The sequence below is a fragment of the Poecilia reticulata genome, linkage group LG2, assembly GCF_000633615.1.
Source record: "Poecilia reticulata strain Guanapo linkage group LG2, Guppy_female_1.0+MT, whole genome shotgun sequence".
Classification (NCBI taxonomy): domain Eukaryota; kingdom Metazoa; phylum Chordata; class Actinopteri; order Cyprinodontiformes; family Poeciliidae; genus Poecilia; species Poecilia reticulata.
In genome coordinates, this window is record NC_024332.1 from 5,831,756 (window position 1) to 5,850,127 (window position 18,372).

Sequence of the window (18,372 nt, forward strand, 5' to 3'; positions counted from 1 at the left end):
TGCAGAAACCCCACCGACGCACAGCTGCCGGGGAGACGGGAGGAAAACAAGAAATGACGACGGTTTTCTGTCCTCCAATCTGTAATTTCTCACATCTGGAATCTTCAAAGTTTTTTTTCTTTCTTTTTTTTTTGCTTTTAAAGAGCAGAAAACAGTCCTGCGTGCGTCTGCATGTGCGTCACAGCTCTTTCAACGCTAATGCCTGCCTGAAAATAGAAGCCATGTTTTTTTTGTCTGTGAATGAGCTGATGGGAAAGGGCACACAATGCTCCCATGTCACACTCTCATAGCATACGCTGACATATGAAAGGAGCTCATTAGTTTGAGCAAATGAATGGACGTCTGTCAGCGAGAGGGGGTTACATCCCCTCTGAGTGCGAGAACGCCTCACTTTATATTTAATTTTTTTCCTTCTTTTTTCTTTTAAATGGCTCACTGCTTTCCTTCATGTTTTATTCAGTTAACGGCAATTTTTCCAGACTTTAAATTGAGAAATCCTCTCAAAATTAAAACATCCTGGATATTTGAATGCACACGTTTACCAACAAGCCATGAAACTAGATGATGTTCTTCGTTTCCTGAAGAAATCAAATTGTGACTTTGAACATGAAAAATACAGAATGTTGTTCAGATAGAAACACATGTAAAAAAACAACCTAAAATTTAGATTTAAACCAGGGTTCCTACATATTTCCAGACTTCCTGGTCTTTTCCATTCATCCTAAAATACTTAATAAGAAAGTTCAACATGGATTTGTGACAAATATTATTAGGGTGATTTGAAAGATGACAGGCTGGAAGGATATAAGGAAGGACGAGGGCGAGTGGAACAAGACAAGGATGGACAGGGAAGATAATTGGGGAGGGAAAAACAAAGGGATGAGGGCAGAAGGAAGAAAGAACAGAGGTAAGAAAAGACTGAGTTATACAACAAAGCAAGGAAGTACAGAAGGAATGAAGGAACAAAGGAAAAAGTAGGAAAGGAGGACACAAGTAATAAAGTGAGGACAAAAAGCAAAGGTAGTGCAATGGAAAGATGGATGGATACAACTAAAGAAGAAAGGTAGAAAGGAACAGAAGGAATGAACCAACCAACTTTTAGACAACAAAAGAGAGAATAAAGTCTGGAAATACAAATATTTTTCCAACCTGGAAAGAAGTAAAATCAGATTCCAGGAAGCCTGCTTTAATGTGTTTCCCAAGACTGGAAGACCTGGGAAACGTTCCACGTTTTCAAGGCTTTTCGACTCGGCCTCACCTGTCACCAGCGGGCTCTGAGCGGGACTCTGGTCCATCAGAACCATGTGCTGCAGCAGCGGGCTGTGGGGGCTGTGGGGGCTGTGGGCGCCGTGGCCACCGGACCCGCCATCTGCGAGGTAGGGGCTCAAATGGCCGCCGGACAGGAAGGGAGGGCTGAGGGAGAGGGCCGGCTGCAGGCCTGCGTCCTGCTGAGCGGAAGTCACCTGGAGGAGGGCGGCGAAAAAACAAACAAACAAACAAAAAAACAGATGCTAAACTGCAAAATAAACACATTCATGGATGCAGAGTCAGACGTCCGGCTGATTTCCTCCTTACGTTGGAGGCGGCGGTGGCGGTRGCAGTGGCGGGCAGCCCCAGGGTGATGTTGGGGAGGGACGGCGAGGTGTAGAGGGACAGCTGGTTGATGGAGCCCTGATCGCCGCYGCACAGCCGCTGGGCCAGAGATGCCTGGAAAACACATTTACACAATCTGCATCACAGATACGGAGAAACATCYGGCACACGACGGAAAACAGACCACACGATTCCGAATTACAGTAAGTTCATTTTGTCGATTAGCTGAAGCTTTCTTGATGGCAGCCGTCTTCTTTGACGAGCGTGTTTTACACCTTCTGTTTATTTGCACTTTGAATTCAGGTCAACTCTACGACAGAATGTTAGAGCCAGACTGAAAATATGTTTCTACTCCAAAAATAAAGTTGTACGACAATAGAGTAAAAGTTAAAGGTTCATTATGTAACTTTAAAAAATACATATATTTACTGTTGCAGGAAAACTGTTTATCTGCTATCAGCGATGGCCATGCTAACAAACCTGAGCATTTATAAGCAAGAGGGAGGAGCATGGACATAAAGAGGAGTGATTGACAGCGCTAAGACCCGCCTCATGGCTCTGATTGGTTGTTTCTAGTTAGCAGAGGGAGAAGGCAGGCGAGCTTGATTTTTTTTGGAGATTATTTGTCTCAAATCAGAGAGACAAATTATCTCAAATTGAGACAAATCATAGTTTCAGCAAATATGTTAAAATATATTTACTATAAAAGTTACATACTGCAGCGTTAACTCTTAATTTTAAGATGCTCTTCTGGAAAAATTGCACTCTTATTCTGCTAATATAAAACAAAAGCCACTTTTTGACAATATTTTCACTCATTCCTATTTTCTTTCTTTTTGTAGAAGAAGAATAACTAAAAATCCATTAAAATCAGATCCGGTACGGGGGGAAAAAAATTGTGGTTTTTATTTGTAAGCCGTGTCGCCCAGGCTTGGCGGACGTCCGCACATGGAGAAACGACATTTGCTCCCTCCTGGCGTTCTAACGTTGTCACAGCCACCGGCCTCCTCCACACTGCCTGAGTGGCCCTAATGGCTTCCACAAATAGCATCCTGCCAGCTCCTCGACGCTGTCTCCCCGTCTGGAGCCCCGTCACCTCGCTCACAGCCTTTCTATATGCAACAGCCTGAAATGTTTGGTGAACTAGAAACCAGAGACACAAATCTAATCCTACAGCTACAACTTTTTTGTTGTTGGTGTTGTTTTCTATGCTAGAATTAAAGGCAACGGGTGTGATGTACCTCCATGTTGTTGGAGATGGACACAGTGATGCCGTTCTCATTGGGGATGTTGTTGGAACTGTTGTTCGGCGAGCTGGGGCCGGAGCCGGGGGCGCTGCTGCACGCCGAGTCTGAGACAGGAGGAGAAGAAGAAGAATCAGCAGGAGTCTGGGAAAAAATGTTTTTTTTTAAACAGCGGGATCCTCGCCGCCGCCTCCTCCTCCTCCGCCTCTCACCCGCCATGTCGAGGGAACGCTTCTTGGCCGTAGTGATGGGGCTGTCTCTGCGGCGGAGCAGCGGGCTGCTGCGCCGCTCGCTCACTTTCTGCTTCAGCCGGGAACGCAGCTTCAGGTTGGGCTCCGAGGCTGCGGGGACAAGGAGGGACCGACATCTGTCACGTAGCGTTTTTAACACAAAATAATCTGCTGGTTTCATTTAGAAAAACACCAAATGATGTCTTTCCCCACCCCCCATATTTGCATAACTGAAGTCAGAGAAGAAAGAAAGTACACCCTCTTTCAATTCCCAGGTTTCACATATCGGAATATATTAAACATCTGCAATTGATTTTTTTTAATTATCAGATTATGATCATTTTAAGAGAGGAAAAACTAAAGTACACCATAAAAAGCAGAAAATAAATGTTCTTAATTTTTTCGCTCTCAGTATCAAACAATGTCAGTGTGGAATGTGCTCTGTCTTGTAATTTCCACACTCGAGGTTAGATTAAAATAATCCCAGAACTCGGTGAAGGCCGGATAACTGCATTTGTCTCAACCGCAGCTGAAAACGAGGACGGAGAACTGGGCGAGAACAAATCAAATCCAAAACTTTTCATGCCTCAACAGAGCTCCGAACAAAGCGCCGAGCTTGAAGAAAAAAAGTCACATTTTCATGCAACAATCTCACAATCTTCCAGCTTCGGCTCTACACACGTTTCTGTTATGGAGCACCTTCCACAAAGCTGCCCTGTTATTAAAACCTCTTTGCAAGACAAACTGTTACACGCCGCTGTTCATTTAGCCTACAATTCATCCCTCCCAATTAGATGCTTCTGAACAAGCCAAACTCATATTTTCCCAAAGATGAGCTAAAAAGCAATTAGCTCCAATTTGGGAGCCGTGTCTGACTTGCCTACATGGCATTTTAGTCTTTTGTCTGGCCTGTCACAGACTTGTGAATAGAGACAGGGAGAAGGGAACGGCATGTCACCTTGGCCAGGCCTCCGGCCACTAATGCTCTGTTTACTTTATCCAGACGTTCATCAGCCTGGAATCTTTTCACTATTCATTATCTAATTTTTGGATATCAAGCCCAAAACCCACAGGATGGCACGACCGGATCCATCTGCCACTGAGACCTCGCGGGAGCAGGAAAGCTCCAGGAAGCTTGCTRTTCCGTGTAGAGGAGGGAGATCTCCTTTCAAGCAAACACTTGTAGATTTTGGTGCCGTTTCCAGTGTCAGGTAAAAATAAGCGTGATGAAAGGAGAGAAGTGTGAAATACAAAGTGCGAAAGGAGAGAAGGATGGAAAACTCCTTCCAGTTGGAGTCGAACCAATTAATGTAGACAGAAGTCTGCTTCGGAAGCCAATTTACTATGACTTCGGTAAAGGGTTGCAGATCACATCAATCAGACTTTTGAACACTTCGAGACGCAACGTCTAAATTTCATCCGGAAAGACCCAATGAATGGAACTTCATGCTGCCAGGCAACAGCATAACCAACCGCGACGTCTTGCGGTTCACACCGATCTTTGAAATTAAGTGCGGTTCAGGGAATATTTCTTTGTTTGCGACTTAGCATACACTCTTCAATACGAAAAAGACAATAGACATACCACAATGGTGTTGATTGCCTGGGGATGTCTGTAGAAGGTTAGCTACTCGTCCAACCGTTCCAACCAGAAGGATTAGCAAGGAAGAAATGAATGCTCTAAGAGCGCGTTCACACCAGGCCTGTTTAGTCTGCTTTAATCCAGCCGTTTGGCTAGAAGGTTTGGTTTGTTTGGAGAGATGTGAATCTGCAATTCAGACCAAAAAAGCGAACTCTGGTCTGCCTAAACACCTAGGTCTCGGTTTGAATTCATATGCGAATGCCAAGCAGTCCGAAGGCCGCAAGCAGGAAGTGAACTATAGCGCAGAGTATTCTGGGTAAATACAATCAAAACAAATGGCTTGTTTTCTTTAGCCAAAGATAAAATACGCTAAAATCCCACGCTATTCTATTTTTATTTACATTTTCGTGAAGAAGGAAGTGTCGCTCATGTCTTCTTCAGAGGTTTTTGTGCCGTTTCCTTCAGTGGTTCTTGGTGTGGCGCTGCCACAGGAGAGGAAGTGAACAGGTGTTTCAAGAAGATTTGTTTGATCTGGTGCAGTGAAAATGTCACAAATGTTGTAATTTTGGTCTCTAATCGAACCACCCCAAGGCTCACTTTTGGGAGGTAGAAGTGAACAAGTCTTCCCAATTTAGTTGCTAGTTGCAGTTTTTTCTGTCATATTATCACAAATGTAAACATGTGGAGTTTACATTTGTGTTAAAGCTTTGCTGGTTTGAAGATTCAAAGATAGGTTAAAGGCTTTCAGGGGAAAGATGCGCAACTATATCCAAACCCTAGAGCACACTTTAACAGATGTAATTTCTCCCTGAATTTGATCCCGAGACGGTGTCCATTAGCATGCGAAAGGAAAAACAAAGCCCCGGGACTGACAGGAATAATAATTAGCACCCGGCGAAACAGAAGCGTTTGGTTTCTGTTTTCCGGTGGAGCAAAAACACATTTGAGAAAGAGAATGATCCGGTGTGACAGGAGCCCGAATGATCGCAGCAAAGATGTACTCAAAGCCAAGTGGAATTGATCCAGAGAATGTCAATACTCGTGAAAAGAGGTTTTCTCCGTCACCCGAGACGACTGGAGAGAAGACGACACAATGGGATGTTTATGGAAATGCAACTGCTGCCAAACAATGTGCTGCTTTTCGGAGAAAACAGCAATGTCAGTTTAATTAAAGCTTATAGTTAGAGAGCCCTTGGTTAGTCTGAGCTATCTGCTTCAGACTAATATACCATTTTCTCCCCTCATTTCATCCTGATACTCGCCATTTTTGCACTACTTGCAATTGCAGCTTATAACTTTGTTTTCTTTGCTTTAGATAGTACGTATGGCAAGAACAGCACATTTGGATGAAACTAGTGTACTGCATATTATTTGAAATGTACAGTACATTTCAGTGTAGTTAAAATTCGCAAGTACTTGAAACACCTCCTAAAAACGCTCATAACTGACTAATTTAATCATTCAAACACCAAATATACCTTAAAATGCATTAATACAGACAGTGGAAACCATCCTAGCTAATGTCTTTATCTCCACCACTCTTAAGGGAACAAACACCAGCCTATCCAGCAGCATTGCATCTAGACGCATTTTCTTTTGAATTTTTGACATGTGCGCTATGAAAAAAAAAATCAGCTAAAAAAACTAATTTGCGAATACTGAACTGCAAAAAGGTCCACTATATGTTCAAGATGATCCTCATTAGAAGCGTGTAGCTACATCATATCACTACACAGACAGCCTATTGTTGCTGTCCCTGTCAAAATGGGCCGTAGAGAGGAGTCAGAAAGCTCCATGTCGCGCACAATGCTTTGCATTTCTGCGTTGTACAGCCCCAGACTCCCTATGTGCCATTGTGTCCATGCGGAGGACGGGCTGCCCCAGTTCAGGGTAAAATCCACGCTTGCTCTGCCAGGAGCAGTACGCTTAGCTGTGCCTCTATCAAAGGGCGCTGTGAGTCTGAGGGCCTCACGCTTTTCCACCCCAGCTACGTCTCTCTGAGGCATCTCTGTGTGTGAGCGCGCGGGCCACACAGGGCATTATTCATGTGATGTTCTCTCTCGTTCCTCGCTGTGTAATATGTAGGGGAGGTTAATGGGTTTGGGCCCTCTATCTGGACGACGGAGGTTTTTAAGGAGCCCCCCCCCCCCTCTTGTCACACGAACACTTTCCCCCATCTGAAGCAACTTTAAAAGTCGCGACATCAGCCATAAGGCATCTACGGCCTCTCCTGTTGTTGCCGGCGCAGACGCGTTCTAGCAACGCGCCACTGGTACAACGTTCCTTTTCCGTTTTTATTTTCGACCACCGCTGGAAGTCCTGGCTTCCAGGCTTTGACTTTTACAACCTGGCGCTGATATAAAAGGACCTCTAAACTATCCCGAGCTGGGATTACCATAAGTAAACTCCACAAAGCACGTCATCGCTGTGGGCAAACATCAGGGTGGCACAGGTTCTCCTCGCTCCCGGCAGCCGAGCACAATCTCTGGCATTATAAAAGCAGAGTGGCGACGCTCCAGGGACCATCTTTTCGCTTCTTTTCTCCCCCTATAAAGCAGGTTTATTTTATATAAATCATTGTGCCACATGATTTATTTTAAATCCAGCTTGCCAGCTCTTGTTTTCGGTGCTATAATCTTCCGTTTCAAAGTCACTGGAAGGAGTTCTCCATCCTACCTGCCCCAGAAAATGATCAGTGTCCTTCACCCTACTTTCCCTCCATTTTTTATATTTTTTTTAACTCTCACATTATTCCCCCCCACACACTCCCCATCTTCTTGCTCTCCCAGGTTGGAATGTGGCTGTGTGGGCCAGTGTCAACTGCGGTCTGTCCGCCGTCGCAGCCAGCGGCTCGAAGCCTCGGAGTAAACAGGGCCCAGGCTGCAGCCGCCTGCCGCTGTGCTAAGTGAATAATTGCACTGTAAGATGACCGCCGCTTCGCAGCTACACCGCCGCAGCGCGCCGTTCACACATCACGCACCCGCACACAAAGCTACTCTTATAAATATAGGGAGGGAGGGGGGTGAACAAAAACAGACGGAAAACAGCTGGTTTTACTCTGCAAAAAAGATGTAAGGCCGTGAGACGCAAGAAAATCTTTTTTTTTTTCCAGCGGGGCATTAAGGAGTATTTTAGCTGCTTTACAGAGATCTGACAAGATCTAGGCAGGATTGAAAAGAAAACACGCAGCTCAGTGCGACGCTGCTGCTGCTCTGTGAGAGGGAAAAGCACAGCAGTGGTTTTATTCTTAACATTTTATGTACAAGAAAAGATGAATTACGTGCTTTTTCACCTGTTTTTTCCTCGCAAGATCCCACTTCCACCTGCTTCTGGTTCTTTAACGACCTACAGTAGCTAATAGAAGATCAGGACAAAGACGCCACAGCTTAGCTAACGTAGAGTGTGCATGGGGTGCAGAAATGTGCAGCTAGTTTTAAGGAAGGTTTCTGCATTTAAAAGAGAACTTCAGCTGTGGTGAGGAAATTCATTGGAAGTTTTTGTTGAGTTTGAAAAAACAACAATATTTGATTTCAGATGCAGCGATCAGACTCTTCCCGACTGGAACCGACTTTTGTTTATTCCCGAGATTTTAATCGGACTATTCCATTTTTTCATTGAAAGGCAACGACACATACAAAATTCATTTCAATAAACATATTAAAACGTAAAGCATTCACTTTCACACAAGGAAAAACAAAGTACAACAAGTGTTTGATGAGTTCTTTACAGAGACAAAAAAGGTGGGAACTTTGAGTTTTGGTACGTTCATTTAATGAATGAATAAGTGTATTTATGAATTTGTATACAGTAAATGTCTGTTTTTGACCAAAAAAACCAATAACATCAATATATCGGTCAATATCAATATAAGCCTAAATTTTCATATTGGTATATCAATAATTGTAATATTTGATGTTTCTATATTTGGTTATCTTAAAAAGGAAGCATAATGATGCGGCAATCAGCCAGTAATCAAAATAACATGATTTCCAATTGATTGGCTCAACGATCAGCAGGTCAAATATGGAAAGAAGTAGAAATGCATGAAGAGTAAACACCTACATTTTTCTTAATCGAAACAAAATTAACTAAGATTATCTAATAAAGCTAATGTTGAAAAGAAAAAACAGAATTGACCAAAATCTGAAATAGCACGAATGATCAGAAATCGGTATCTGCTACAAAAAGCCCGATCGGTGTATGCTTAATGAAGATTGGTTCAAAGAAAAATAAAAGTAAGAAGCTCTAAAGAGAGTTTGAGTTTATTCTCAGATATCTGTCATTAGTAAAAAGTTGAAAGTATTTCATAAATCAAAGACCTCAAATCATAACCATTAAACTGTAAGAGATCAGTGTCCCACAAAACTTCTCATCATGTCCATTAAGTTTGTTTTGCTAAAATATTATAACTATTATCCATTTATGCATCAAGCTAAAAACTGACAAACATTTTCCAAAATCTCTGAAAGAATTCTGGAAGGACATCTTTAAAATAAATCAGGTAACAAAATCAGGATTCTCTTCCCACTTAACTCTCTCTCTCTCTGTTGTGCTCCACTACCACCTACACTAACTCTTTAACACTCTCATGTGGGGGATGCTGGGAGACCCTGACAGCCTAATGTGGATGTGATTAATGGAGCAGACCTCCGATGCTCTCTAAAATATGCCAGACATGAGTCTGCACTGCAGCTAGCGGCCGTAGCTCTTCTGTGTGAGCATGCATGCAGCAGATACGCCGGTCTTCACCGGTGAAACTAGGGAATTTGGCAAAAAAAAAAAAACGCACCTGTCTTTCGCAGCGGGAAGTCGTCCCGAGGGTTGTAGACGCCGAGCACCGGGTGATTGTAGGTGGACACTGCGGTTTGTGGAGGCGAGCTCTGGTCCAGAGAGCTATGCTGGGTTTTTCTGCAATAAAAAAAGCAAAACAAAACAAAACAAAAAAAAAAAACAGAAATCATCAACGGCGTGCGTGTCGAAAAGAAACCATCTCGTTCTCGTGGACCTAAATGATTAAGGCGTCATGCAAATCGTTTGGCAAGGACGCAGACATGTGTCGCCATCTGCTCGCTTCCTACAGTACAAAGTGTCGTTTGCAGGGAAAAACTTAAGCCGCGTTTGGATCTGGCCCAAATGCATGTTCCTGACAAGAGGGTAACACAGTTGTCTCTTCCAGAACTCAGTGGGAGGCTTGAGTTCAGAGTGAAAGAGTTTATATTTAAGTTAGGAGCAGAGTCAGAAATACACAGATGCTGTATTACGTAACGGTATTACGTAACATTGATTATTCTCTCTACTGTATTTGTAATTTATGGATTTAGCCGTGTCATTTTACAAAAAAAAAAAAAGCACTATATAGTTGTAGAGTTAGATCATTTTGGAAAATGTAAATTTAAAACCTTACAGCTGGCAGAAGGTGAAGTCATAAACCAGAGGGCCCAAAACAGAGCCCTGTGGATCCTCAGATCATAAAAACATACCAAAAAACATTACATTAACTGTTAAAAACCTTTAAAAAAATTATTGAATTTGGATTTCACACTGAAATTAATACATTTCCAGTGTGAGATTTAGAGATGTGCCGATCAAGTTTTTCCTGCCGATACAAATACCGATCACCCATGAGGGCCGATCACCGATACCGATTACATAATTAAAAAAAAAAAATTTTTTTATCATAAACACTACCAGTTACATTATGTGGAAAAAGGAACCATGAATTCACCTTAATTTAGACAAAAACTTGTTTTTAATAACTTTTTCCAAGAAGAAAACTAAACAAAACAGGCATTCTGCAAATTGTACTGCTATTGGTAATACTATCTTTAACAGACTGATAACATATGAAGGCTCTGAAGAGGCTAAATAATGCAAAGAGCCAAAATAAAACCTCTCAACATTGCTAAAAAAATTTAAGTATAAAACTTAACATTCAAAGGCAAATACAGGTTCCATTACAATAAACCATCCAGAGTTACTGAATGAAAACTTCTTGATAGCATGGCGGCTAGCTGATTACTGCTAGTTCTGAGTGGCTGTTTCTGACTGAGCGGAGTAATTATGCAGAGCAGGGAGGAGATCAATTATTTTTTTAGAGATTATCTGTCTCATGTTAAGACAGCGAAAGTTTTAATACGTATGTAAAATGTTTTTTTTAGGTTAGATGCTGCAGTTTTAATCAGAGGTTCGGTGTGAGAGTCACTACCAGGTGGAGCAGAAGCGGCGCTCCGTCTGTGAAATATTGCTACCTGTAGCGCGTAGCGGCGGTTCAACAGCGAGAGCAGAACCAGCGTCTTACATCGCAGCTCAAAGACTTAAATAATTTTGCGGGTTATTTGTTTAGCTTTCTGACCATCATGCTAATCCGGGTGAGTGTTTGTAGCTGTGCGCTGCTTTACCTGCTATCTGATCCTCCATATGTCTTTTTTACTGCAGTGAGCCTCGAAGTAGCCAAACTCCGTCAAGTATGGCATTGTTTTTATGTCGTATTAGATTCGTTGTGTTGATGCATTTTGACGTGCTTCAATTTTCGGCCGCAACACGCAAACTTCCCCATTCACTCAGTGCGTTATAGTTCCACATCGCTTAGGATTTGTTGCTGCGCGTTTGCGCAGTGTGAAGGAAAGAGGAGACCAGCTGCACAGGCAGGCTGCGAAATGAGATGCAGGTGATCGGTATCGGCAACAAGAGCCAATGATCGCCGATCACCGATCATGCACTTTTTCACGAAAATCGGCCGATTATGATCGGTGACCGATCGATCGGAACACCTCTAGTGAGATTAGAATGCTGCAAAAAAGTTAATTTAAGGCTTTTTACCCTTATTTTATTTCCTTCAAAACTTTTATTTGCTGATATTGAGTAAAGAGGGATAATTAAAATTGCTATTTCTTGTCCTTTTGCTTCTCAACTAAGGATAAAAATCTGAATGCTTTTTATTTTTTGCATGTCATATCAAAAATCTCCATTTCTTTTTCATATTAATGTTTCAGTTTCCAACACAGTGGAAAAACTGTCTTGAAATAGATTCAAATGAGAATAAATTACATTCCCCAGCTATATTTATTCCTCAGAGACGTCAGAGAAGTGGGAAGATGTCGCGAGGACCACGCAGGCGGTTCTGAACCGTCTTCGTTTAATTTCAAATGTAATATTTTCTCGCTTCGACCACAAATGCGTTGTCAGCTGACACAAGCACGAAAAAGGCTCAAGACTACAGACAAAAAAAATTGTAAAAATTGGCAACAAGAGGGAGATGAATAATCTCACCTTTCACCTGTGTTTTTACTTTGCGACACAAGCAGAAAAGCTAAACATGCACTGATATTATTCACTGGCGTATCTTTCAATCTACCATTGTATGTTTCTGCATAATGAACGTTCCAGTCGACGTGACCTTGCTGTGTTTATGCTTGCTCCGACGCGCGGCAAACAAATCGGAAATAACAAGTGTGCACATCTGCAAAACGGATCGAGGAATGCTACAATTAACTCCAAGGACTTTCAGCCATCGTCAGGATACAATATCCTCCTCTCACTTTCACATCTGCGCATTTGTTTTCTGCTTCTGATCACTCAGTGAGACTCAAACAGAGCAGGTATTAGCATGCGTCATTACTTAGCCTTCAGTCCGCTGTTTTCTGTTGCTTCCAATCAGGTGATGGTTAATGGAAAAGCCGTCTTACCGGTACCAGTAGGGGGCGTCGTTGGGGAGGCCACCCTGGTTGAGGCTCCGCTGGGCCAGCGCTTTCTTTTTGTTCAGGACAAACTCCTGCAGACGCATCTTCACCTCGGTGCTGGCCACGGCACCTGATGTACACGGGGGAAACACAAGACGCAATGAATTTCTTGTACTTAAAATTCGTCAATACTTGGGATCCCTTCTAAAAACATTAATAATTCTCTATTTTAATATTTGAAACAGCAAATACATCTTAGAAAGCGTCTTAGCAGTGGCTGTCATCTAGTCTTCCTTATCTCCACTCTGTGGCGTGCAGCCAAACAAGACCAAGTATAATAAATGTAACTCTTGGATTGGCTGGTTCGCAAACATTAGAAAACAGCGTGAAAGCAGCATTCCGGCTAGGTATTTTTTTTATCAATTTTGTTTTATTCCCCTACATTTAATAAATAAGACATAAACTTATCTAGAAGGTAAAATATTATTTTATTGATTTAAAATCAGTAGTCATCTATTTGTGAAATGCTGGAGACATTTTCTGGATTTAGGATTAAAAACAGACCATCATCAGCGCAATAACTCAAAGGCCTTCAAAATGGGAAATTTACTAATTACCACACAAGGAATTAAACAAAAATGATGCAAAACTCATCGGAGAGATTTGAAGACACCATCGCCACACATCGCACTCATACAGACACACACACTGGAGCAAACACAGCAACCCTCTGACTCCCCGCTCGCCCGATCCCTGAACATTTTCCATAGAGTGCGAGAAGGCGCTCTCTCTCAAGGACGCCTGTCCATTTGCTTTCAATGAACTTGTTGAGAGAGACGTCCAGAGGTAATAGCTCGGCCCGGCCCGCGCCAAGGCCACCGGGCTATTACCGCTCGTTCGCCGCTGCAGAGCGTGCCGCCTCTCAGAGTGAAATGGAAACGCACGTGAGGCAAACACAACAGTTATTTCAACCTTGGAGCGGCTTGAATGAGGAACTCTTACTGAGCCTGGCCGCCTGCAGCCCGTCTGACATGGAGAACTATTCAGGGAGCTATTTAGCCACGGAAGTGTCTAGTTTTGCTTATTTTAGTACTAAAAGACAGAATCTGTAACGAGAGGTGTCAAATCTTTTAATGAAGTTTCTCCTGCTGCTTCTAATCTTGCCTCACTTACGGTGCTTTTGCAATAATTTTGCTAATTCTAGAACCACAACCTGACGTTGTATTCATCACCTCTGAGACAGAAGCACCTTTTAGTTACAGCTGCAAGTCTGTGGAGTAAATCTGAACCGGCTTAGCAGATCTAGAAACTGAAACCTTTGCCTGTTTTTCTTTGCAAAATAACACGAGCTCAGTCAGATCAGACGGAGAGCATCCGAGAACATGTAAATTTGGGCTTTGACTAGGCCACTCTAACACAAAAAATACATTTTTCTTGTAATGTGTTCTCACTTTTTGAAGAACAAACCTAACGTGGAATATTTAAACAAGACAAAATTAATCTGATTCTTGCATACAATCCTAAAAGTGTGGCATGAATTTGTATTTTCCTCTCCTGAGTCGGTGCTGTGTTGCTTGCCACAAATTTGCAGTAAGATGCAGATTTGGGCTTTAACTATATGCCATTCAAACGCATGATACATCTACTCTTGGGTCACAAAAATGTCATTTAAACAATTTTAAAAACATAAAACTAATTTCATTGTGACTTTATGAACATTTTTATTTTATAAAATATCCAGATTTTTTCACGTGAATTGATCTGCAATCATTGTAGATCTGAAATATATATAAAAAATTAAAATAATGCTTTTTCGCGGGAGATTGATTGTTTTCTAAAACTTCAATTGCTGTCCTTCCATGTCCACAATTAAACACATAAAATATCGAGATATAATGCGACAAAAAGTTTAAAAAGCTCAAGGGTTGTGCGTATTTTTTGGCACGAAAACGTTGTGCAAACATCAGGTGTCGCCGTGGTTCCAAGCGCAGACGGGTAACACGCGGCGTCGGAGAGACTTACTCTCCTGGCCCCGCTCCTTGTTCTTCAGCAGCTGCAGCTTCTGCTCCCTCTGTTGCTTCTCCAGCTCCTGCTCCAGCCGGTGGTTCTCCATCTTCCTCTGGTGCTCCAGCAGCTCCTGCTGGTGCTTCAGGGCCAGCAGCTCCTGTTGCTGCTGCACAAAGAAACATCAAGAATATTGTAAGTTAAAAAAAAAAAATTGAGAAGGGCTTTCTTCGTAAGGCCTCTTCGTAACAGCCTCGTTTGAGCACTCTTCAGAACAGATTCAATTCGCTGCCTTTCTCGCTTTGAAAAAAGTATTTTCATTCAACTTCTGCTCTCTCCGAAGTAAATAACTCTGACAGCTGTTCAAAGCCATAAAATTAAACCTCCGCAATTCCTCTAAAAACCTCAGGCCAAAAGCTTTAGCCTTTAAACAAATATAAGCAATTTAACTGGGAACGAGGTTTTAGCAAAACACATAATCCAATCTGCTTACTTCCTCGTCGCGCTGTAAAAATCTTTCTTTTTTTTTTTTCCATTTAAAAAGGCTCCGAGAGTAAATTTCTTTATTTTTCCGCTAAAAACCAATCTGTGGCCTGACAGCTTGTCCTGCAACCAAAAGGTCAGGAATAAAATCAGCTCCAAAGCTACAACGTGCCCACGATTGCCTCCTCTTCATCACGCTGAAGGGTCCTTAAAAAAAACCAGACGGAGACCCTCGCTGTGAGTCACTGTGCATAAAAGCAGCCAATTAAACAGCACCGAAATGAGCTTCTGCGATAAACAATACGCCGCTATTAGAGACTCACACGTTCCCTGATAGCAAGACCGAGACAACCTGAGGAAGCACAACAAGTCTTTTTCAAATAATGATTTTGATTATTGAAGATTTTAAAAAAAGGTATCTAAAGCAACCTCACTGTGGGAGGAAGTAACCTGATGACTGATTGGGCCACAACTGTAACTGTGTAACTAAAGAATTCATTTTTGCGGAGGAATTTTGGTCGATTCTTCTCTGCAGAATTAACTGAGCCATTAAAAAGGGTCTGACTGACATGTTCAAACTTTTACTCTGCTACTCCAAAACCGTCAGTTTTTATATTCTCTGAATGAAGTGAATCATTTTTGAAAACTGAATTTAGTATTCACAAATTGTCATAATATCAACATAATTTCTCAAGTTGCACCAATCCACTTTTTAAAATTATGATTCTGATATCATTAGTTTTGGTTGATAACAATTGGATGCAGAACAACAGCTGAATTGACTAAAAACTTTACTTTTCTTTTTTTTTTTTTTACACAGTCATAACTGTACCAGCAGAGCATCACAACGTTGGTCAAACATGTAAAAACAACACAACTTTAATTTGTTCACTCAGTGCAATTGGGAGGATAACAGCCAATATAAAAGAAATAATAAATGAACTTTCGGGATCTTGGGTTGTTTGAGTTGGATTTGGGTTTTGTTAATTTCTGTTTTCCTTAGTTCCTTTTCTTTGATTAGTTTCTGGTTAACTTACTTCAGTTCAGTCATTCTTAGTGTTTCTTGTTACGTTTATTTCTCGTCTCTAGTTATTCTTCGTCACTCCAGTTTATTATGTTTCTTGGCTCCAGTTATTATTTAGTGTTAGATTTATTTCCCTTAGGTGCTTTCCCTTGCCCCGAGTGCCACTTTATCTCTTTCTCTCTCCTCACACCTGCAACCCATTAGCTCTATAATTAGTTAGATCTTTGTTCAGAATTTAACCTCCCAGTATTTAAACCCAAGCACTGTGAACGAACAGTCCTCGCTGGTTCCTCCGGTCATAGCCTGGTTACTTCCACCGTCGATGCTTGCTTTTTGTTCCTGGTTCCTGATTTTGTTCTGCTCTGGATCCCTGTGTTCCCTATGATTTTTATTTGTAAGTTTTCAGTTTTGTCATTTATAAACATTCAACATAATCCATGGTCCCCTGTCCAGGGTGTGTCCCGCCTCTCACCCAGTGACAGCTGGAGACAGGCACCAGCACCCCTCCCAACCCCAATGGGATAAGGATATAAGAAAATGGATGGATGGATGATCCATGCTCCCAGATCCTGTGAGTGAGCAGAAGATTCTCTGTGAAGAGCTGAGGTCACTCCAAGCTTGTTTAGTGACCTATATTTGATCGGTTCACAGTGACGGCACATAATCATCCGGGTTCCAAACCCTGTAGCCGGGCATTCTGCAGCAGGGACGCGAACCTGTGTTTGCGGCGAGGCCAAATCAGAGCCCCCGAAATGAGGCTGTGAATAAATTGGTGGCTTGGGGCCGAGAAGAGGAAGAGCTCTCTGGAGCGCAGCCAGCCATCGCTTTTTGACTTCAAACCGAGGTTGGGGAAGAGGGAAGAGGGGTTTTAGTGGGCGGGACCTCCTCGCCCACATGCACACAGGACACTTACGCACCCAAAACCCCTTGTGGCTCAGCTGACCAGAGCCGTGCACATCCTTCCCTCCTGAGAAACAACTTGTGCAGGAGATTTCTCTGCCAAATGCAGACAAGCGAGTGCAGGCAAACATTTTGATGAAATTTAAGAGGATGTGTACGTTTTCATGTTTTCTTATGCAATTCTGTGTGTGTTTTGTGTTTGTGTGTGTGTGTGCGCCCGGTGAATAGAGGTGATTGAGGCCGGGGGGCTCCGCGCTGAAGCCGTGCGTCATGAACATCTGAGCCGTCCCGCTGCTTCAGACCGCAAGCCAAGAGGACCCTTTAGATGGCAGCGCCCATTAACCAAAGCATCACGAAAACCGAGGCAGGACTCTGTGCTTGGCAGGTCTTAACAGGGACAGTGTGTGTGCGGAATTTTAAGCGAGAGCGGCAAGACGTACAGGAGAAAGGAGAGCAGGATGCGGTTTTAAGGGAGAAGATTAAACCAACGGTGTTGATTTGTCTTTAGCATCTAATTTTGTTGCTCGGCGAAAAATCCGAACAGTGGCGCTGTTTTCGTTTTCACTTAGTGTCAACAACTTAGCAGCTTTTATTTAAGAGGCATAATTTGAGTGCTTTTTGCACTGTTCAAAATGGGAAAGACAAGAGAAGATGCCACTTGGATATTTACTAGCAACATTTCTGAGGAATCCACACCTTTTTTTTTTGCTGTGTAAGTATGACAATAAAGCTAAACAGGAAGTGTTATGAACAGGTTAAATGAGGATCAGTTTACCCCCTCTAACGTACATTAACAATTATTATAAGCGACATAAAAGATTTTTAAAGGAAGGAACTAAAGGAATAATCTCAGGTTCAGGTTATGCTACTGGAAATTATTTAAAGTTTTTTTTTTTTTAAGATATGGTGGTAAATATAGAGGGTGTTGTAGCTATTAACGGCCCTACCAAGGACACACAGAGCATTAAATCGACATCCCAATAACAAAGAGTGAACCTGTGACCTTTTTAATGAAATCGTTCTGCAAATAACTGCTTCGCCTTTGCCAAAAAGTACATTTGTGAGATGATTCTGGTGTTGGTTCTGGTCAACGTCAGTTTTTGATACGGGCCACGTGGGCAGCTGCCCTGGGCCACAATTAAACATATTATATATGTAATAGGTCATAACTATGTCCGAAAGAAATATTCTGTTGCTTTAATGCACATTTTTGGTTTTATGGCTATTGCCTCTGTCTATGCATTTCTTTCTGCCACACTTTTTCTTTCCACTAAACTTTCAGCTTCTTTGACAATGACTTTAAGTGATTTACCGTCCCTGTGGAGGGTGCAAATGGCATAATTGTAAAAATGAACAAAAAAGACATTCTTACTATATCAGTTTCACTTGAATTTAGTTATTTAAATTTTTCATTCATTGAGATGCAATCAATGCAACACTACTTTTTACTTTTTGCATCACTACTTTTTGTACTTTTTAAAGCATGCTATTTTAAGAAAAATTATGGTTAAAAAGTGTAAAAACACATGAAGAAGCAAAAGTTGCACAGATTTAGCAATAAAAGAGAAGTGCAATGACAAACCCCCCCAGAAATTTCCAAAAGAAGGAAAAGGATTTAAAGAAGTATGAAAAG

General features: G+C 42.0%; 1 protein-coding gene across 4 annotated transcripts in view; it reads right to left on the reverse strand.

Moving 5' to 3' along the window:
• Positions 1–18,372, reverse strand: part of LOC103474702 (histone deacetylase 4-like) — a 72,793-nt gene that overhangs the window by 13,109 nt on the left and 41,312 nt on the right. For all 4 annotated transcript variants that reach the window (XM_017310944.1, XM_017310946.1, XM_017310938.1 and 1 more), the window contains 7 exons: positions 14,351–14,501; positions 12,335–12,458; positions 9,439–9,557; positions 3,050–3,178; positions 2,835–2,944; positions 1,576–1,707; positions 1,259–1,463 (listed from right to left, as the gene is read on the reverse strand). In XM_017310944.1, coding sequence (XP_017166433.1) covers positions 1,259–1,463; positions 1,576–1,707; positions 2,835–2,944; positions 3,050–3,178; positions 9,439–9,557; positions 12,335–12,458; positions 14,351–14,501 — 970 coding nt within the window. The remainder of the gene's footprint in view (positions 1–1,258; positions 1,464–1,575; positions 1,708–2,834; positions 2,945–3,049; positions 3,179–9,438; positions 9,558–12,334; positions 12,459–14,350; positions 14,502–18,372) is intronic.